The 23062-nt window shown below is 34.0% G+C and overlaps 3 protein-coding genes across 5 annotated transcripts; 2 read left to right on the top strand and 1 right to left on the bottom strand.

The window, feature by feature from the left end:
• The first annotated feature begins 3383 nt into the window (after nt 1-3383).
• Nucleotides 3384-4171, top strand: LOC112042953 (RNA polymerase II transcriptional coactivator-like). The gene is made up of 2 exons (XM_024078182.2): nt 3384-3588; nt 3837-4171. Exons 1-2 carry the CDS (start codon nt 3529-3531, stop codon nt 4095-4097), a joined length of 321 nt encoding a protein of 106 aa, XP_023933950.1. The 5' UTR covers nt 3384-3528; the 3' UTR covers nt 4098-4171.
• A 5950-nt stretch (nt 4172-10121) lies between these two features.
• On the bottom strand, nt 10122-15716 carry LOC112057674 (LITAF domain-containing protein). 3 transcript variants are annotated; one of them, XM_052890466.1, is made up of 5 exons: nt 15570-15716; nt 15240-15390; nt 13211-13364; nt 11915-12027; nt 10122-10259 (listed from the first exon to the last, which is right to left on the bottom strand). In XM_052890466.1, exons 2-4 carry the CDS (start codon nt 15376-15378, stop codon nt 11922-11924), a joined length of 399 nt encoding a protein of 132 aa, XP_052746426.1. In that variant the 5' UTR covers nt 15379-15390; nt 15570-15716; the 3' UTR covers nt 10122-10259; nt 11915-11921. The 3 variants fall into 3 exon arrangements, with proteins under 3 accessions (XP_052746426.1, XP_052746427.1, XP_023953944.1); XM_052890467.1 differs by having other exon boundaries at nt 11919-12027; XM_024098176.2 differs by having other exon boundaries at nt 10122-12027.
• Nucleotides 15717-16434: 718 nt separating this feature from the next.
• On the top strand, nt 16435-20253 carry LOC112057673 (translin-associated protein X). Its single transcript, XM_024098174.2, has 5 exons — nt 16435-16591; nt 16692-16917; nt 17863-18110; nt 18907-19080; nt 20040-20253. The coding sequence occupies exons 1-5, from the start codon at nt 16579-16581 to the stop codon at nt 20222-20224; spliced, it is 846 nt and encodes a 281-aa protein (XP_023953942.1). The 5' UTR covers nt 16435-16578; the 3' UTR covers nt 20225-20253.
• Nucleotides 20254-23062: the final 2809 nt, after the last annotated feature.

Genomic DNA, 23062 nt, shown 5'->3' with positions numbered 1-23062 from the left:
TAGCAACTGCTCAATAGTAGCATGCTTTCGTGCTTGAAATGAACATGTGTAACAGTAGCTTTACCTTTGATCTGTTTTTAGCTCGATGACGATTGACGTGTAATCTTTTAACAAAATAATAGAGAGGCATAGATATAATATACTAGTAGGGAGGAGACTGCAAGCGAAGATAAACTAGATAATTTGAATGAGGGGGGAGCCAATGTTTTGTTGTGAGTGACCTCGAACATAGAACTGCGACATCCGTTTGATCTGATAAACTCACCTACCTACATTTCAGTGACATGGGAAAATTTTGCAGTACCCAGTGGAGTTAATTTTTCTTTTCCTTAACATCTTCCAATTTAATGACGAAGTTCTAACAGTACCTACATATCTACTTAGCTATCCAGCTCCTCCCAAGTCATAACCACATCTATAGAGGAGGTATTTTGACCTTGAAGGTAATGATTACTTGGATGGATTTCCAAGACGGAGGTTCGATCTCCAGCTGGCCGATAAAGATTTTCTTAATTGGTGGCTTCGGCCGTGGCTAGTTATCACCCCCCGGCAAAGAAGTATCTATTGCCAAGCGATTTAGCGTTCCGGTACGATGTCGTGTAGAAACCGAAAGGAATGTAGATTTTTATCCTCCTCCTAACAAGTTGGCCCGCTTCCATCTTGATTGCATCATCACTTACCATCAGGTGAGATTGTAGTCAAGGACTAACTTGTAAAGAAATAAAAAAGTATAAGTCCATTCGTTTCGAAGAAAATTGGTGACAGACGAACATACGGTCACACGAGAGGTTTCTCATATTGCCTAAACTTGATTTGTGGTTATTTTAGCAACAAAATGACGTAACAATATAAAAGAAGAAGAGTCATCATCATCATTATCAACCCATTTTCGGCTCACTGCTGAGCTCGAGCCTCCTCTCAGAATGAGAGGGGTTAGGCCAATAGTCCACCACGCTGGCCCAATGCGGATTGGCAGACTTCACACACGCAGAGAATTAAGAAACTCTCTGGTGTGCAGGTTTCCTCACTATGTTTTCCTTCACCGTTTGAGACACGTGATATTTTAATTTCTTAAAATGCACACAACTGAAAAGTTGGAGGTGCATGCCCCGGACCGGATTTGAATATACGCCCTCCGAAATAGGAGGTAGAGGTCATATCCACTGGGCTATCACGGCTCGGCTAGAAGAGTATGAGCATATTGAATACCTATTCTCAATCTTTTAAAATTAAATGAGTACCTATAACCACATTGACACAGTAAAAATATAATTGACGACAATAAATAGTAGATTGTTATACAAGGGGCTAAAAAGACCCATTATATACGAGGTATTGTTAGTTACGCCTAAATAGAAACCGAGTTTATAATGGGTTTAGCCCCACGTGTTACACTCTGCTTTTCACTACGATTGCGAGAAAATAAAATAGTTTAGTACAATATTCAATGATTTATTTTAATTGAAAATTAAATGTACAAAGTCTACAATTTTGGATATTAAGGGAGATGCTTTTATCCGGTAACATAATTTCTGACTACTTTGAAGATGAATAATGAATATATGAGGTAAACGTGGGACATAATAGTTTAAAAAACTCCTTTCGTAAATGAATCCATTCGTTGTTGTTTTCTTCACTTATAAAATTTTTCGTAGGTATCGTAGGTAAGTATTTAAGTAAATGCGTCTCGACTTTCATGGTAACAGATTGAAAATTTCATCCATCTCCAAATTAGGATCACCATTCTCACTAGACGAAGACAACAATAACAATTATTGTTGAAAAATATGTAAGTTACGGTCACAAATTTACAATGAATTTCGGAAAAAAATCAAGTGTGTATTTTTCACGCCAATTGTTTTTTTTAAATTCTCGCTTTTTAATTTTATTTTTTTCACATGAGAAAAAGGCAAAGGTATTACATCGTAAAGGATGTCCTATGTCTTCAAATCTCGCTCTATTCGCAACTCAATAAAAATTAAATAAAAAAATAAACGCATCCCACAGACAAGAACGCTGCATTTCATACCAATTTAAAGTTTTTTATTTATTTTTCAAAACAATCAGGGCCTTACCTATAATGATTCTATTTTCGAATAAAACCTCCTCCGTTTTATAGTAGGCTAGTACAAGTACTAGCCTACTATAAAACTTTGTAATACATAGTAATTTTGTTTTTTTAATTCTTGTCTGTTGGCCGTTTGTAGCCTTGGCTAGTACTCGTAACAGACAAGAATTAAAAAACAAAATTACTTTAGCCCCTAGAGGCTAATATGCTTGTTTAGCCCCGCTGTGTAGTGGTAATATGACAATGTTTTTGAGCAAGAGTAGTGAAAATGATATTTTAAATATTAAAAAGACATCAATTCTTACTTTCCATTTCTGACCTCTGATTTTGTCTCTGTTCTTCCAATTCACACATTAAAATGGAACTTGTCTTTTACGGCTCATTCTGGAAAACTTTAAAAATTATATACCTGAATATTCAATTTTTTTTTATTCTTTACAAGTTAGCCCTACAATCTCACCTGATGGTAAATGATGATGCAATCTAAGATGAAAGCGGGCTAACTTGTTAGGAGGAAGATCAGAATCCACACTCCTTTCGGTCGGCAACGGCCGAAGCCTCCCAGACCTGGACACATTAAGAAAACCTCAATCGGCCCAGCCGGGGATCGAACCCAGGACCTCCGTTATGTATATCCACCGCGCATACCACTGCGCCACGGAGGTCGTCAAATTTCGAAAAGGGCTCATGTCTGCAAATTTAAAATGTCCAGTCCAAGTCCAAAAGTAATTATTGTGTAACATTTTGGTGTTAATTAGCCTTCGAACATTACTAAACTAAAATTATTTATTTTAAAATTAATCTATATATGTTATTAGATATTATATATTTGTGAGATATATGTACAGAATATCCAACATGTGCCCTTTTCAAAATTGCAATATTCATTCTATTTTTATTAATTTAATGTCGTACAATCAGACAGATAAAAAACGCTATCTACCATCTACATCACTCAAAAATGGTGGCATGAACAATATTCTCAAATTTCTTCAAACAAATTGAGGGTATGCAAATAAAAATTATAAATCTATGGTAATTTGGTATTTTAGATCTGTATTACTAGAGCTACAGATAAAATAACTAAATGAAACGTTTTAGATTGTATAACTATATTAGATTTTTTTATAGTTCAGTTATGTTTTTTACCCTTTTTCAAAATTGTTTGACTATTTTCATGTTTTTTGGTTGGATGATAATGATATTGATTACAAGGTTAATACTTTGACTATTTTATCTATATATTTGTGATAATATAGTATTTGACTAATCAATTACTTTGTTTTAACTGTCTGCGGTCTGCTTAGGCTGTGGTTTTTAGCTTTTAATATTTGAACCTCTATTCTCCCTCTACGGGTCTTTAATCTTTGTCTTTTGCTTTACAAGTTCAAGTTATTTATTTCGTTTAAGCATACTTTCTTGATACTGTTTTTTTGTTAAATTATCTAAAATACTGTAAAATGTCTGTATACGTTACTAAATTAACGTCTTCTAGTAGCGACAGCGAAGATTCAGCCGATGTAAGTGTTTTAAACATTATACCGGTTGATTTCACCGGCTTAAGATTGAGGTTATTTTTTATACTAATTTACATTGTTCTGAACTTGAAGTTTTCGAATATGTAGTATGTACATCTGATTTGTATCAACGTGATTTAGATTATGGACCTTTAACTATAAACAAAATGAGCATTAAATATTTTTTGTACACGTTGAGATTTCCATATTTATCTACTTGTATCAATTAATATATTTTTTTTTTTCACCAGCGCAACCCACTAGAAGCAAAAAAATCCAAAATGGGTTCAAGAACTGACATCAAAGAACCAACATGGAAGCTCCAAAAAAATAAACTAGTCAGAATTCGGAAATTTAAAGGAAAAGTATTTGTAGACATAAGAAAATTTTATGAAAGAGATGGTCAAATGTTTGCCGGCCTAAAGGGAATTTCTATTTCACAAGCCGTGTGGGCAAAATTACTCGAATTAGGAGAAGATATAAATGAAACTCTAAATTCAATGTGCATTTAATCTGAAACTTTACCTGAAAAATGTTAAAACTTAAATTTTTATATATAGGTAATATATAACTTTTCTGTTAACAAGTCTTTTATTTTCTGTAAAAATCTGCCAATAAAAATTAAAATTTTCGTCTATACTCTAAACCTACACATTCTTTCCATAACTCCATCAGTCATTTGTTTATGAGAAGAAAAGCATTTCAAATCAAACCCAGTAGTTAATTATCTAGAAATATATTGTGAGTGATAAATCTGAAAAAAAAAAATATTATGAGTTGCCTAAAAACTAGCTGAACTATGTATTACAAAGTTTGATTTCTAAACTATCATTACCAAAATGTAAATGATAATGTTGAGAAAAAAAGACATGTTTGTAACTCCAACCTCACTACTCTTTTTTTATTTGAAAAATTCTCAGGAGAAATAATTATATTTTTTGTCATATTGAGATGCTGTTTTGACAAAAAAAAATGTTAAATTTTTTCATCAAATTAGCCTTTCAATATGACAACATTAATTATTCTAAGCTTATCACCAACAAGTTGCAAATAATGATGTTGAAAATAGTATCAACATATTTGTAACTAGCGCACGCCCGCGACTTTGACCGCGTGGAAATCAACGTAAACTTTCAAGCCCTATATCACCACTTTATGGGTTAAATTTTAATTTTTTTTGAATTTCATTATATTTCGTATTTTTTTATGATTTATGAACAAGTTTTTAAAACTGTAACTCTTAAAATGAAGGACTCCTGTAACTCCATATTAACTTTCAACCCCTATTTCACCCCACCCTCATTTTATTTTTGCAATAAAAAGTATCCTATAACCTTCTCCGTATTATGGTCTTAAACCGTGCCAAGTTTCATTTGAATTCATTCAGTAGTTTCAGTGTGATGCCCGAATAACAAAAAACCACGGACAGACAAACAAAATATCGAAAAATAAAATTTTCAAAATATCTTCAATGTACAAAATGTATGAATCAAAATGAATGTACAGAAGTCGTATTAAAGGTATAGATTCTAGATGGCGCTGACTTCCTTAATGCCACGCTAACTGTTGTTACAAATGGTATAAATAAAAAAATTGGTTGCCTGTAAAGTCGGTATACGGGCGAAAGTTTTACGTGACAACGACTTTGAGTGGTAAAATAATTTTAATGTGAATATTCATTCGTATAGTAGGAAGAAGGATGAAATAATAGTAACAATTTAAAACATTTATTTATACAAAGAATTATATTTAAAACATTAATTTATACAAAGAATCTCGCACTGAATTTCATATTAACAAAATTTTATTCACTCGCTCTCATTGTGAGCGCATAACGTGAGCGGAGCGTAACGCAGTTTCTTGAAGTGTCACCCGGCAAACCAATTTATAAGACGTTGTCACGTCAAAACCTCGAATTGCAAATAAATTTATAGAAATCGACCAGTTTTATTATATGTATAGATGAATGAATAAAAAAATAATGTATGATCTTCGTGTTTTGAAGTTTGTATTTGTAGTAGAAGTTTATTTAAATTTGATTATTTAAGTTTTCAATAAAGATATAATTTACCAACCTTATGTTATACATAATTTATTTTAATCTGATTCTTTGTTTTGCTATTAAATAAAACAAATAAAATTTGTGATGTAATCTTTATTAAGCACTTATGTATACATTTAATAATAAGTTAAAAATGGCTTAGTAAAAAGCTAAAGGGTCAGACATTTAATAGACTATGAGTTTCAGATAAGTCAATTAAATATGGAAGTTTTTTTGTTCCTAGTTATACATTTGGAAAAGTAAATATATATTAAGTTGCAAGTATTGTATTAGACTAGGGGAAATAGTCCAGCTCACAGGGATAAAAATAACAAAAAAAAACTCACTCATCTCGAATTTGAGTCTGAGCCCTTGATTATGGAACAATGGTTATACCTATTGAGATTACAAATTATAATCAAGCTATCTGAAACACATATATACAACAATAACTAAAAACTATTATTATGCTTATAAAAAATATATTGTAAATCTTGTGAATGTAATAAATTATAATGAATACAAAGGTACTTAAGTAAGCAATATTAATAAGTAAAACGTCTTAAAATTAAAATATTTCATTGTTAAAAGACACCACTGGAGTGAGTAACCAGGCTTCAGTGCATGTTAATGTTACTGGAAAGAAACTAATTCAGCAGGCTTTTCATCCCAGCCTATTTGTGAGAACAAGGAGCATGTCTACAGGTAGTGCACCATGCTTTAGTAATACAGAACCACCTGTAGATCTCACTGAACACAGCAACAAGGAATCCCAAACACATACATCTGTTCAACACCCTGAGTGGCAGAGGGTACCTACAATCAGAAACCCAAAACGAAAGAATATGTCGACCACACCATCACCAAAAGGGAACATGCCAGTGTCAAACCAATTCGGATCATTGGATATTGATGTAGATGATTCTGAAACCCTACCTACAAACAATAAACAGCATGTATTCAAACCTCCACCCATCATGCTATATGGCATTGAAGATGTTGCAAAACTGAACGAACTAATCAGATCAAAATTAGATAAAGAAGAGTTCACCATCAAAATTGTTACCCGAAACCAATTAAGACTTAGTTGTCCGACTATAGAGTCTTATCACTGCCTTATGAAAATAGTAAGAGAAAACAATCTGATTGGACACACCTTTTCTAGAAAGGATACAAGACCTTACAGAATTGTAATTAAGAAGCTCCATCCAAGTACACCTAAAGAGGCAATACAAGAAGCTATAGAGCAGTCCGGAAACACAGTTAGTGGTGAAATAATAAATGCTCGATATGGACCTAATAAAATACCACTATCGACATTCTTTGTAAACCTAGACCCACATCCAAACAATACAGAGGTTAAGAAAATTACCCATATATTCAATACAAAGGTCATTATTGAAGATCCAATAAGAAAGGCAAATGTGCCCCAATGCAAAAGGTGTCAGCAATATGGCCACACTAAGAATAACTGCCTTAGGCCATATAGATGCGTGAAATGTGCAGAGAGCCATAACACAGTAGACTGCCCAAAAAAAGACCGGAATACCCCAGCAAAGTGTTGCCTCTGTTTAGGTAATCACCCAGCAAACTACAAAGGCTGTGAAGTTTATGTAGAAATCAACAAAAGAAAAAGAAATACTTCACGAAGAGACTATATAAAACCAAGAAAACAAACAGAGGATAAAGACCAACAACAAAGCACTGGAAAACAAGAAAATATACAAAAATTAGATAGACCCTTCGCATCAAAGGAGAAGGAACACGCCTATACTAGACAACACTCCTCAAGCCAGTTTAATACTAGGACATATGCAGAAGTCGCTAAAATTCAGAACAAAGATGAAACTACAACAGAATCTAAGCTAGAAATACTACTCACAAAACAAGCTGAAAAGCTAGATAAATTAATAGACCAAATGTCAATAATGATGAACTTATTGACCACAGTAATACAAAAGATAATCTAATGGCTACTCTAAGATTGGCAACATGGAATGTTAATGGTCTGATTGGACATAAAAGTGACGTCGAACTACTATTGAAAATCCACAAAATAGACGTACTACTGGTGTCAGAATCTCATCTTACTACCAACCACAATTTTGCTATAAAAGACTATATAACATACACAACACCCCATCCTGATGGAACTGCCCATGCTGGAACAGCAGTAATTGTAAGGAAAGCTTTGAAACATGATATCCTTGAAGACTACAAAACACCTCACTTACAAGCTACAACCATTGTATTGTACGATAATCATGGGTCACTTACTCTCTCAGCTGTTTACTGCCCCCCAAAACCAAACCCAAAGGAAACTCACTTCACAGAATATTTTAAAACGCTTGGAAATAGATACATCTGTGGTGGTGACTGGAATGCCAAAAACGTGCAATGGGGATCACGACTAACTCTACCTCGAGGCAGAGAACTTAATTCAAGTATAATCAAAAATAACCTCAGTATTTTAAGTACAGGTGAACCAACTTACTGGCCTACAGATCCCAACAAATTACCGGACCTCTTAGACTTCTATATATATAAAGGGCTATCAAACTTGTATATAAGTATAGATAGTTGCTATGATAGTTGCTCAGACCATACACCAGTACTAAGTACGGTTAGTACATCAATAATTTCAAGACCCGCCAAAGAATGTCTATACAACAAACAAACTGATTGGTCAGCATTCAGAAAATATATTGATACTAATCTATCGCTAAAAGTTCCACTCAAAACGAATGACGACATTGATGAAGCAGCAGAAACCATAACAAACATGATACAAACTGCAGCATGGATTTCTACACCGGATATAAGATACACGCCAGGTAGTAACAACTTACCCATGGATATCAAAAATAAGGTACTAGAGAAAAGGAGGCTCAGAAGAGTTTGGCATACTAGTCGTCATCCGTTGGACAAAAAGGCGCTAAACCTGGCAGCAGCGGAACTTACATCCTATTTAAAAGACGTAGAAAATGACACATTGAAACATAAACTGATTAATCTGTCTGCTTCGAAAAACAATGAATATTCATTGTATAGAGCCGTAAAGACTAACAAAGCTTCGCCTGTAATCATAAAACACCCACTAAAACTAGATAATGGTACATGGGCCAGGAAAGATAATGAACGTGCGGAAGCCTTTGCCAAGTTTCTAAGTGAAGTTTTTACTTCAAATAACGGCGACCCAGACACTGATAGAGAAGTCGCAGACTTTCTGGATAGCGACCTTCAACTAAGCTTACCAATAAAAAGCTGCACCCCCAGAGAGGTCTGGAGAGTAATAAAAGAACTTGAACTTCACAAAGCTCCAGGATTCTGTTTAATAACGGCAGAGGTCTTACTACAACTTCCAAGAAAAGCGATTGTCTTTGTGACTCAGCTTTTTAATGGCATCTTGAGAACATCCCACTACCCGTCTATTTGGAAAATTTCGGAAATTATTATGATACCGAAACCTGGGAAGCCACCGCATCTAGTCACATCTTATAGACTAATAAGCCTACTACCAACATTATCCAAGGTATTTGAAAAAATAACTCTGTCCAGACTCAAAACCATTCTTCATGAAAGGGAAATTATTCCCCAGCATCAATTTGGATTCCGAAGCCGACACTCCACTGTGGAACAGGTACACAGAATAGTCAAACAAATTAGAGAAGCCCTAGAAAGTAAACAATATTGCTCTGCTGTTTTTTTGGATGTTCAACAGGCTTTTGATAAGGTCTGGCACAATGGATTGCTCTTTAAAGCCAAACATTGCCTCCCACACAACTTCTTCATGTTACTGAAGTCATATGTCAATCAAAGAATATTTCGAGTGAAAATCAATGACGCGTTTTCGAACTTCCATGACATTCAAGCAGGTGTTCCCCAGGGTTCCGTTTTGGGTCCCACACTCTATTTATTATACACTGCAGATATTCCTATCTCAAACAGCGTACTCACCGCTACATTTGCTGATGATACAGCTGTATTGTGTAATAACAAAGACGCAAATATGGCTTCAAATATTCTACAAGTACACCTGAACAAGATAAATTCATGGATGATTAAATGGCGTATCAAAGCTAGTTCCACGAAGTCAACACATGTGACATTTACCTTGCGAATGGACGAATGTACTCCTGTTAAACTGGGACTTGATATTATCCCCCACAGTGACACCGCAAAATATCTTGGGATACACCTAGACAAAAAACAAACATGGAGAACGCATATAGTAAAAAAACGCGATGAACTAAATCAAACCTTCAGAAAACTTAACTGGCTTATGGGAAGGCATTCGCATGTCTCACTCAGTAATAAATTGCTCATTTATAAAACAGTAATAAAACCAGTGTGGACCTACGGCATTGAACTGTGGGGCACAGCCAAAAACTCAAACTTGGAAATATTACAAAGATTTCAGAATAAAGTTTTAAAAACCATCACAAATGCTCCATGGTTCACTAAGATATCGGAACTACATGAGTATCTTGACATAAAAACAGTAAAAGAAGAGGTTGAACTCAGATCAATGTGCTATAAAAATCGCATAAACACCCATGAAAATAAACTTGCTACTGCCCTCAGTCATCCAATAGATGTTAGAAGGCTAAAGCGCGCCTACATATGGGATCTCCTGTAAAAAAAAAAAAAAAAAAATCAAAATAATAAGAATGTACAAATGTACAAATGAAATACAAAAAATTAACAAATAAAATAAATTAGCATGGCCTTCAATGGAAGGTCAGCTACACATGCCATGTAGTACCCACAAGCAATTTGCTTAAAGCTGTTGCAGCTGATTGCACAATAGTAATGAATTATAAAAAAAAAAAAAAAAAAATTGTTAAAATAATTAAAAATAGACAACCTATATTAAGACGGATTTTAGTTAATGCAAAATGAGACAATAGTCTTTTTAATGCCAATGCACACCAATAATAACTTAAAATATTTGTACTTTTACACTAAATATGTTGAAATATGTATATTATTTGAATATTGAAACTTTCTATTTAAATTATTTATCATACAAGCAGCATTGAATTACATAAGTTTCCATTATATATATTTTTAACACATTCACTATCTATGCAAGTGGTCTTAGGATGTCTGACTGACGTTTATAATCCAAATCATTAATATTATAATATTATATACTATAAAGGACGAGATACATTGATTTTCTAGTTTTTATCTATACTAATATTATAAAGAAGAAAGATTTGATTGATAGTTTGTTCGCAATAAATAGACTCTGAAACTACTGAACTATTTTGAAAAAAAATCTTTCACTGTTGGAATGCTACATCCCCAGTTGGTATAGGCTATATTTAATCCCTTTATTCTTACAAGAACAGGAACAACTCTGATGAAACCTCGTGGCTTCTGCTAGTATTTCAATATTTTTATTCACACAATTCAATTGTCAGTCAGATTCTTTACTTGAGCAAGCAATATAGTAATTTCTCTCAAGTTTCACAAAATTTTCCATGGCTCTCTTATAGTGAAAGTGTTAAAACCAGATGCACTTGTGAACTAATATGACAAAATAATTTTATGGAGTAATATATACTCTATCGAAAATCAAATAAAAAAAATGTTCTGAACCAGCTACAGTATATGCAGAATATTGAGTTAGTTGATTAATTAAAAAGGACTTGTAGTTTGCTAATGCTTCACTAATAATAAACCTTGTACCCAAACAAAAAATGATATTAGGCATATACTGAAGATAATTCAATTTTTAACAAGAAACGTGTAATATTTATATTTGAAATGAACCACAACAACTCTTTTCAATATATAAGAGATTCCCAGTCCAGAAGCTATGGCACTCAGCCGATTTGGTCATCCAAAAACAGAGATCAAATCATAATCTTTAGTATTAAGTATACTTAACAAGAATCATATTTTTGTATAATTTAATGTAAATACATAATATAATAAAAGTTCTAAAATGTCTCCTTAAACTGTATAGCTATGAATTAAATATTTATAAAACAGCTTGGATTAAATAGACTAGCACACGTAATTAATTAGTATATAATTATGTATCAACAAAAATACTAAATGTACACAGATCTTATTACAATTATTTTATCTTAACTAAACATTCACTGGTATTAGACAGATGTTACCTGTTGTGATGTTTTAAGGGTTTAAATATTGGTTTAATTATCTGAAGGCAGTTAAAGTTGACAGTATAGAAAGTTGAAGTTATGAGACATCAAATTAATGTTACTTGTGTCAGATTCGTTTCATTACTTAGTTTCTAATAAAAATAAATACTTAAAACTTATCGCCTGTAGCGGCCAAGGTATGCATCGCAATGCGGGCAGGTGTGGTGCACATCCATGCAGCTATCTATGCAGCATGGTATCAAGCAGCAGCCCAAAAAGCCTCTGAAATATAAAATAATGCACATTCAAATGTATGCAAAATATATTTAAAACTGTTTTAAAACTAAGTCTACGATAATTGCCTGCAAGAGAGAGAGAGACGAATATCTTAGCATTCCATGGATTAACCGTGCGGGTGCCGGGTCCATCGCGTGGTAGAGAGAAAAACTCCGAGCAGAGTCCTGAACTTGTGACTACAGGATGTAGGGTTAAGGAATTCCTTGACGATTGATCGACACTCCCCGTTCTCTGCTCGTGTTGTCCTCCCTGCCTAACCAAATTTAGTAAGATCCTATTAGAGCAGCTTTGGATACTCGTTCCAATATGGAACTAGCTGCACTTCTAAAGAGGCCAAAGTCTTTAAGCAAGTTATAGAGAGATTTTGCTGGTAATCCATACTGGACTAATTACATAGCCATTTTTAGTTAGTTCATTTGTTAGGTCATAATATTTATTCACTTTTATACAGTGGTCCTTTGGAATGTTAGTCTTCCACAGCACAGTAAGCTTTACAAGTACTATTCGCTTAGTTTGTTTGGACAAAAGAAAAATGTCTGAGATTTTATAATGCTTCTCATACGTATACATTAATAAAGTCCAATCAGGCGCAGAAATATTTGAGTTGCGAAGCTGAAGTGGCAATGGGAGGGGCATTCTAGTTTGAAGAGTACTAATGGGACTTAAATATACCTTCAATAAGTCAATATTCATTTATTTCAGTAAGGCTTAGTTCACAAGCTCTTTAGAAACGTCAGGTATTAATATCTATACTAATATAATAAAGCTGAGTTTGTCTGTTTGTTTGTTTGATCACGCTAATCTCAGGACATACTGGTCTGATTTGAAAAATTCTTTCAGTATTAGGTAGCCCATTAATCGAGGAAGGCTATAGGCTATCCCCTATATATGTATATTAACCCCGTATTTCTATGGGAACGGGAACCACGCGGGTAAAATCGCGCGGCGTCAGCTATAAGATAATGATGATAATAATCAGTCGAAAACCTAAAATTAAATTTACAAGGGTTCCAAACGCGCCTGGTCCTAGAGCCCACGTCAAACTCAGCCAGGTTTTTTCTTCTTTAGATGTTGATAAACTATTTTAGCAGTTTATTTTTTGTGATACTATAATAATCAAAGTATCTACTATTTATGACATACTATAATTATAATCAAAAATACTTACCCTAGCATAAAAATGACAGCTCCAGATATATAAGCAATGATTCCTGGCTTTGTCTGTGTATCAGTGTTTATCTCAGAGTGACAACTCGGGCAAATCATATGTGTAGGTTGAGGCCCTACTGGAACCACTGTAGTCACTATTGTAGGCCCTGAAGCTGGTGTTCATGTAATAAAAAACAACCATAATTATGTTTACATTAAAAAATGTGAGTATATAAATATGTATTGCTGTTAGTTAGTCTCGCTAAAACTCTAGAATAGCTGAACGGATTTATCTTATATTGGCCTTGAAACATTCCTGGAGGTATAGGGAAGGTTTAAAAGATGAGAGAAATTCTACCCCTAGTTCTCCCCTTTTTGATTTTATTTTTGTGACAAAAAGTATCCTATACCCATCTCCATATTATGGCAATAAATCAAGCCAAGTTTCACTTGAATTCATTCAGTAATTTTAGCATGATGCACAGTAATAAAAAAGACTGACTGGCAGACAGACAGACAAAAAATAACAAAAAAGTGTTTTGGGCCTCAGTATTGATCATATTATAACACTCTCCAACTAAAACTTTCAAAATATATTCAATAGCAGATCCGTTCAAGCTTTGTTATTACTTATGTGCACTTCTTCCATACCCCTACCCTACCTCGAAAAGCCAACGAAAGTGACATGTGACAATGTCACACAGGTACGACAAAATACTCTCTACGTATGTTTCACACTGAAACCAGAGCATCCTCAGGAGATGTTGATTCTATGAAGTGCAATTGCTAATGTATATAATAATGCTCCAGTTTGGGGGTGAAACATACGCAGAGAGAATTTTGTCGAACCTGGGTGACTTTTTGCATGGGTTTGTTGGCTTTTTGCGGTTGATAGCAAAATAAATAAATTATTATATATTCATGATGAACTTCCACAAAGTAACTCTTGCTTCCATCCAATATTCTTAATTTTAGTTATTGCATATTATAAGATAAAAAAATAATCCTGATCATTGTGAGATATTCCCTTTGAATATACGAGAATACCAAAATTATTCATCTTACTACAGCAAGGAAAATGCTAAATATAAGAAATCTCTATTTAGCAATACTTACCTTTTGTAATAACTTTGTAGATGTGAAATTCATATTATACCCATCATTCATGTTGTAATGTTGTTATTTTTCACAAAAATAAATATTTTTTTTTAATAATACACATAAAATATATTATATTATGAATATTTTAATGACCAACCTCAACTGCAAATTTTCATATTTAACTTTTACTTTTGCTTTGATAGCCTTTGCTTGCTGTAAAGAGCGAGCAAGAGTAACTTTTCCAAGCAAGTAAGATGAAAAATTATATTTTTTGTACAGCTAATACTGTTATTGTTCATCAAAGTGAAAGAGCTGAATAAAAATTTAATCACGAAAATCTTGTGCAAGGATATCTTTTTTTCTTCCATCATATATTATAATAAATCTGTAGAGAGGTCAATTCTGTACATGAAATATATTTCCAAAATAACTATCAGGGGGTGATTAGTGATTGATGCTAATGCCAAAAATGCAATCAGTAAAATTTTTGTCTGTCTATCTGTCTGTATGTTCATTATAGAAACAAAAACTACAAAAGATTTTAACAGAACTTGGTAGGTGCAATTATTCTTAATACTCTTGGGCAGGTTATAGTATACTTTTCATCACACTACAATCAATGATAGCAGAGCAGTTAAGGGAAATGTTATTACTATTATTATACATAATATTATAGAGCAATACATAGAAAATATTATGCGGAATAGTTTGCTCATCTCTTCTATATACCAATACTTTATTACCTGGGGCACCGGTTTACTTGAATTGTAAATGTGCAGTGTCTTTTTTTAAGATTTCCAAATATTTCGTTAAATTATAGTCAACACCAATTATTCATATATTTGACCTTGTTTTCAATGAAAAATGGAAATGGTTACAAGGCCGTTTATTAGTCATAACACCAAATATATTTAGGTCAAAGTATTACATCTGAATATCATACTTACAGGGATGGTATTGAGGCGTATAGGGGCTCGACGGCCCCACACCACCAACAGCCTGGGAATAACTAGGCGGAGCGGACGGAGGAACCTGAGGCGAGTTGCCATTCCAACCGTAAGGTGGAGGATAATTGTTTTTTTCCATATTGGCAGGCACCTTAAACGACAACAAATAAACAAATAAACAAACTAAAATCAAAGGATCGTATAATCACTTTAAACCTTGTGATGCAATACAATTATTGCGTAGCTATTTTTAGACATGATTCCAACAATCAATAAAAAGCAGATGCCTCTTTGCGGTTTTTAAGTGCTATAATTGTATTAGTAACGTACGTAATTTGATACGAGCTGTATAACTTATCGAGATGAGATCGCACTTAGCTAATTTACTAAGAAAAATTCGCTTGTTTGTAAAACAATTAATTTTTTATAGAAATAATGCAGTTTCGCCGTTATCGATATTGACAATTATACGGATACCATAGATAGACCAAAATATGGTCTATGGTATAATGTGTCAAGAAGTTAGAAAACAGGTTAAAAATAACCTGTTCACTAACTCACAGGCATTCTATGTACTGCTTAGACAATTTAAATAACAGGACCTACCTCGCTAACTGTTACCCCTCTGACAAAGATAAAAAATCTATGATCAAAAGCGTTTATAAAAACTGTTGCTATAGAATCGATGTTTCATTGTAATCGTTTTCGTCGTGTAAAGAGCTCCCTAAAAATGCCGGTTTGTGTAGTTAAATGACATAAAAACCGGCCAAAACTTGCAGTTTAGTAAAAGATGGAGTAACGTTTTATTTGAAAGTATTTTAACCTAAATTTTATCAAATTTGTAATAAAAACAATTTATAAAAAGAATCGATTATTTTGACGAAACAACCAAACATCGATCAGTAATCGAATATTCTATGTATTTATTTAATATGTGGATTGTGGATAATGTTTGTTAGCTGTGTAAAAATTACGCATGTGTGTATTGCGAGTCAAATTTATAGTTGTGTGTAGTGTATGAACATAGAAATTTTTTAATGGTTTAAATATTTTCGATATGACCCTCAAAAAACGACAGACAATTATTTTGTTCGGGAATTTGAGTGCGATGCATCTTCATTTACTAATTCATTTACTGTTATCCATCCCTTAATAACGTCATGTCACAGATTAATAGATACTACGTGTGTAATCTGTGGATGTCAATGCCCGTTTGCACCATAGAGTAGAATGTTTGTACTTTGTGCTGACAAAACAAAATCAATAACTAAAAATTGATAAAAAATAAAACTAAAAGCAATCTCATCCAAGAGTTATATATTGATATTATAACTTCAATATGTCTGGACGAGGTAAAAATGTGTACCTATTAAAATATTTGTTACACTGCGTTAGTATTTAAAGTTTGATTGTATCCTCATTTAAACATACAAATAATTTCTAACGTTCAAGGTAAATATCGCGGAAGCCGGCCTCGAAACAACTATCAAAATTTTCCCTCGGTGGCGAAGGAAGGTACAGCGTCATTGGCCGCAGATAGTCCTGTGCTGGCAATGTTCAAGAATGCTGCATTAAAGCTCAGCGAACGCCAGGACCGACATGAGAGACTCGTGAAGCTGTCCAGAGACACTACTATTGAGAGCAAACGGGTTATCTTTCTCTTACACTCTGCAGTCACGTAAGTTCTATGCATAATGCAGATAAAGGTGTTTTCGTTTGTAAAATGTACAAGATGAATTTTATAGGTCTATATAAATAAATTAATAACCATATTTTAAGGTATGTCTAAACCTGTCTACAGCTGGTTGTAACGCAATATGCAATAGTTGAACTAAAACTTAAAAGGACAATAGGCACCAAAGGGGAAAATCAGTGGTGTGGTGTGTCTTAGAGGGACCCTGTATCATACACAAGTGCCAATGTATAATAGTTTGTCTAGTGTAAAATTTTCCTGTTTTTGTCTAATCTATATAAAGTATTAACATGTTGAACTCACATTTTTAATGGTAAACTATTTAGACTTTTTAAATTTATAGATATTCTGTTGTGTATTCGAAGAAGTTATAAGCATAATAGTTTGTCTAAATTATTAATTGATGCAAAAGAGATTGTCTATAGTTGAGTTAAATAATATTATTCCTTCTTTGTACAATTATGTTCCATAATTAAAGTTTGCAAAAGTAATTCTGTGTCATTTGTCAAGTGAGACATTATATTAGTTATTTTCATTAGTTTTCAAGTAAAAATGAGTCATTGTAAACCTGTGTGTGAAGAGCTTCAAAAATGAATAGTTTGTGGGGTTTGATTTTTTTTTATGTTATGTACTGTGTGTAAGATAAACTTTAAAATGTTCCTTAAATTGTGGTTTACTTTTTATTAAACATTCTTAATTATTTTACTAATATTTGCTTTCCATGTTTTACGCTTTGCACTACTTTCAATACTAGACGGAACTATTTTGCTTTGTATATTGCTCGTAGTACCATTAGACAATGACGAGTGACAAATCCCGAAATAAATCTTTAGTTTGATTTACTCTACCCTAACTCTTTTACCACAAAGTATTATTTTTTTACTTTTGTAATTTAAAAAAAAAATATTGATATTTAAACTTTAATTATAGTAAAGAAGCGACAGGGAAGGCCGTGATAGAAGCCAAAGAACGTCTTCAAAAACTTGTTGAGGGGCCAATTAAAAGCATTGGCCTGGAATTGGAAAACAGTCCACTGCACTTGCATGCCAGAGCGGTTACTGCTGGTTTTCAAGAATTTATAGAAGCTAAGACATTCTGTTCTTTAATGGAGAACAAAACCATTGTCACATATCCTGAAATACAGAAAGAGTTTCAGTATGATGTTAAAGAAGAAGATGGTGGGTGAATTATTGAGTACAAAAATACAGTTGCTTAGTATTAGGAGGATCATGTCTTCTCCAGTATTATAAAACACTCATTTACATGTTTATATCTTGTTTATGGTAAAACCCTGATTGAAATCTCTGAAAGAATAGAATAACAAATGTTTGTTGGAAAATACTCAGTTAATTTGACAATGTCATCCTGGCCCATAAACTAGGTATGCCTGTATATTAGGGGCTAGTGACTTCCCTTAAAACAGGTCTTTTAAAATGGGTTTTGTTTTTAGTAAAGGGTTCATGGTTTTATTTGGTATTTTAGAAGTTGGTGTTACAATAGCTGCAGGTAGGTACAGTTTTAAAATCTGACCTAGAATCTCTTCTCTCTAATGGTGGATGCAAAGTTTAGTCTTGACCAGCATCTCAAAAGCTAATAATGTTGTAATATATCATTGACACTGATTGTCCTTTCTTCAGCTTGCTCTTGGGCATAGGCCTCCTCCAGACACTTCCATAGTGCTCTATCTCTTGCTTTCCTTCTCCATGTGACTCGTGCTATCTGTCTGAGGTCATCCTCCCAACTTTGGCAGGGGCAACTACCTTTTTCCTATCCTAGGATACCACTCCGTCACATTAATTAATAAGTCTCAAATATGGCATCTGAACCAAGCAATGGGAAGATCTATTGACATGTCTTCTAGCCCCTTGTGCGTGTTTGTGTTCGTGTGTGTGCATGTGTGTGTGTGAAGAGATTGCTAGACTTTGGCTTATACTAAAAAGCTGCATAAAATTAATTGACTTTCATGTATTTAAGGTGAAAATACAAGAAAAGTGGTAACATTTCTACCACACATGGACTATATGCTTGGCTTGGCTGATCTAACTGGAGAGTTGATGAGAAGAGCTATAAACAGTATTGCGAGTGGCAATAGACAAGAGAGTTACCATGCCTGTCAAGTTGTGAGGCACTTATACAGTGGATCTTTAGGTATATACTATACTTATATAATATTTTTACTTGTGGGCTTGAACTCAGATAGGAAAAAATTTTTGGCTATAATATATTATATTATTGGCTCTTTCTTTAATCCTAATGCTATGAAAAGAAAGAGCACGATTTATATGTATTTATTGTTGTCATAATGGGACAAACGGATCCGAGTCATGGTCGCTAACTATGGGCCTTATTAGAAGGCTCAAAGTCAATCAGCGGGCTTTGTAGCGAGCTATGCTTGGAGTTTCTCTGCGTGATCGAATCAGAAATAAGGAGATCCGCAGATAAACTAAAGTCACTGATATAGCTCAGCGAGTCGCGAAGCTGAAGTGGCAATGGGCAGGCCACATAGTTCAAAGAGCCGATGGACGTTGGGGTCCCAAGGTGCTGGAATGGCGATCGCGCACCGGAAGGCCTGTGTCCAGCAGTGGACGTCCATCAGCTGATAATGATGATGATAACGAATGGGACAAAGAGAAAGCTACATTATGCAGTCAAAATTATCTCCATATACACACAGTGTAACTTAAGCTTATGTAGGCATAGTATGTGCACCATGACACAATTTTCAATTTGTTTTACGGCGTGATTTTTTATTTAGCCACTATTGTCCCCCCCCCCCCAAGAAACCTCTCGAGATATGTCGATGCATAAGTACTTGGCGTATTGATTACCGTCATTAACGTCTGAAGATGTTTTTGATTAATCAAATAAAAAACTTAAAAATAAGCTCATAAAGTTCATTTTGTTTGTTTTGGCATCGCCTCTAAACCAATCAATAGAAAGGACAAAGGTGCATGTTCTATATAGAGTAATGTGTGACGTTGAAACCGCATTGCAGCAGCGTGGCGGGTCTGAGCTTCATATTTCCTCTCCAGACCTCGTAGTCCGCTAAATTAGGCTGATACTGTTGATTTGATGATGATGATGACGTGCTGATGTTGTTGTTCAAGGGTTGTACGGCATAGGCAAGGAGCTGTCGCGCAAGACGACGGTGATGCGCACCAACGTGTCCAAGGTGGAGGGGGCGATCTACGCGATGCACGTGCGCGGCCGCGAGGCACCGTCGACGCTGGACACCGCCGCGGCGACCTGGGACGCGCACGACCACCACTCCGACGACGAGGGCTTCTTTTAACGCTTGTACAATAAATGCTTTTATCTAATCTCGTGTTCGTTTCAATATATTCTAATTATGAAATTATAAAATATAATATAATGGCATAGATTATTCACATGCATATTGTAATAAATTAAAAAATTACATTACTGCTCTTTGTATGGAAAGTGTGTCATAATATAACATTTTTATTATTAAAGCACAGTTAGAGCTCTGGGTTCTTGGTCTTTTGTGCAGCTCTGGGTTCTTGATTTTTTAGCAATGTTTTGTGTATATTTTATATTTTAAAATTTCAAGTTGGTATATTTAAATTAAAATTTATTAATTAACAATTTGAACAGTACAGTAATTTAAATTGTGATGCAAATACGAGTATGAAGGACATTGCTGTAGCCTCTACGGTTGCCGATCTTTGCCTGTTGTACATTTTAAAAAATATATTGTATTTTGTATTGAAATTTTGGTGCCACTCGAATTACATTATTGGTTTAATTAAAAATCTATGTTTCATGTGCATTTTGGCTTTGTATTATTAGAAAAATCAGTGACTCGATCTCTAATATGGATGGATTTGTAGAAGTTTCCAATGTATCCGGGAGAGTTTCTCCCGGATACATTGGAAACTTCTACAAACACAACCATCAATCCTTTACCTTGTACTAGTATTTAATTTTGTTAGATTTCTATTTTATGAGATTAGATAAAGTAGAGTATGAAACGTGCATAACTTGGCATTAAAACACCCGTGTCTTAATTATAAAACTCACTTCGTTCGTTTTATAAAATGCACCTCGTGCTTTAATGACTATCATTATGCAACCGTTTCATAATCTACTATTGTTTATAAGTGTTTCCTTTTTATGTTATCACTAGTAGACGTCGTACGGTTTCACCCGCCTGGTTTCCGTTCCCGCAGGATACAGGAATAAATTAATAGCCTTCGTCAATAAATGGGCTATCTAACACTGAAAGAATTTTTCAAATCGGACCAGTAGTTCCTGAGATTAGCGCGTTCAATCAAACAAACAAACTCTTCAGCTTTATAATATTAGTATAGATTAACAGCCCACTACAGGGCAATGCCTCCTCCTTTGTAGGATCGATATGAAGCTAGGACGCACCACGCTGCTCCAATGTGTGTTGGTGAGCCTAGGGTGATAATGTTAAATTAATTAACAATAACCACTCTACATGCTCTCCGAAGCACGGGTATATAAAGTTATTTATAGTTAGTTAGTAGACGTCCACTAAGCACGGATTTTAAAACGGTCGGATTAAAGGTGGACGAAGGCGCCTACTCTCACTTATTCATAAATGCTCTACGAAACACCTTTGAGTCTCTATCATTAGTATTGTCAATTTATGCCTATAAATTGACAATAATTTGACCTGTTACAGTTTTATTATAAGTACCTACCTACTTATTATAAAATTCTGTACAAAGCCTATTCATTTAAGCTTAAATTAGGTAAAAAATTCGACATACCCAGCTGTAAGTTTGTAAATACTTGTATATTGACACCCTAAAAGTTGTCTCAAAACCTACGTATGGTAGGGTGCACGCAACTATTAAAATTCAAGGTCAAATGTCACAAAAATCGTTTTTATGCGCTTTTTTTTAAATATCTCTTTTCCTATGAGTTTTTTGCTATTGTATTTACCAACTATAAATATTGCAGAATACAAAATTGTCTACAAATTTTGTTTAATTTTTTTTTTATACGATGAACCGTTTTCCAGATAGACGGCAGAGAGCGCGCGGTCACAGTATTAGTTACTCAAGAAAAATTCTTATCAAATCGAAATAACAAAGATATGCTCATTAATAGGTTAATTGAAAAAAATAAAAGATGCAAACACTGTTACTAAACAAGCTAGAGATGATGCGGATGTTCTTATTGTTGAAACTGCAATTGAAGAATCGAAGTCTGAAAAAATGCAGTTATAATAGGACAAGATATTGATTTACTTGTCATTTTAATTGGGCGTACGCTGTCTTACGTACAAGAAATTTTCTTTGAAAAAGTTAGGAAAGGAAATTTAAAAACGGAGATATAGTCGACTAAAAGTTTTGATAATATTATCATCATTCCATAACACATATTTTATTTCAGCACGCATTAAGTGGCTATGAGACAATTTCTGCGCATTTTAAAAAGGAAAAAAAATCGACTATCGACTATATGAAATTAGTGAAATTAAATGAAATTACCAAGATTACATAACCGATTGAGCTGGGACCTTCTATTAAGTACTAGGCCTGTATTAGAATTTAGAAGGCCCCGCTTTTCCTTATCTAGATATATTATCAACATCTTATTTACCGACCGATTATAAAAAAACAATAATAATTTTTAAACTCAATAAAGTAGGTACCTAATATTTTTTTTACAATTCTAGAATCGGCAGATACCGTCTTTCGAGATAGACAAAATGATGTCTTTCTCATCACGAGTTATTTCGTGGCGCGCATCTATACTTACCAGTTATATCTACAGTATGAGAGAGGGACATACCTACATTAAATGCCATAAATTTAACACAGAATTAGTGTTGTTATGAAGAGCTTCCTTTAATTTTTTACACGCTATAGCATCCTTTTTCTTCGGTCAACGACTTACCTGATGTGATCTTTCAATTTTTTCCGTTTTACACGGGCCGGAGAAGACCCGTCGTCTTTCATTACACTATCTCACCTAACATGATTGTATACTTAGAAGACAAAAATCTGTGTACTTGTAGTATTTCTGCATGATCGAATATGAAATGAGGAGATCCGCAGAAAAACTAGGTCGCAAAGTTGAAGTGGCAATAGGCGGAGCACATGGTTCGAAGAGCCTATGGACGTTGGACGTT

Source organism: Bicyclus anynana, chromosome Z (genome assembly GCF_947172395.1).
Source record: "Bicyclus anynana chromosome Z, ilBicAnyn1.1, whole genome shotgun sequence".
Lineage (NCBI taxonomy): Eukaryota > Metazoa > Arthropoda > Insecta > Lepidoptera > Nymphalidae > Bicyclus > Bicyclus anynana.
The sequence above is the reverse complement of the archived record's forward strand: the minus strand, read 5'-3'. Positions and strand labels throughout refer to the sequence as shown.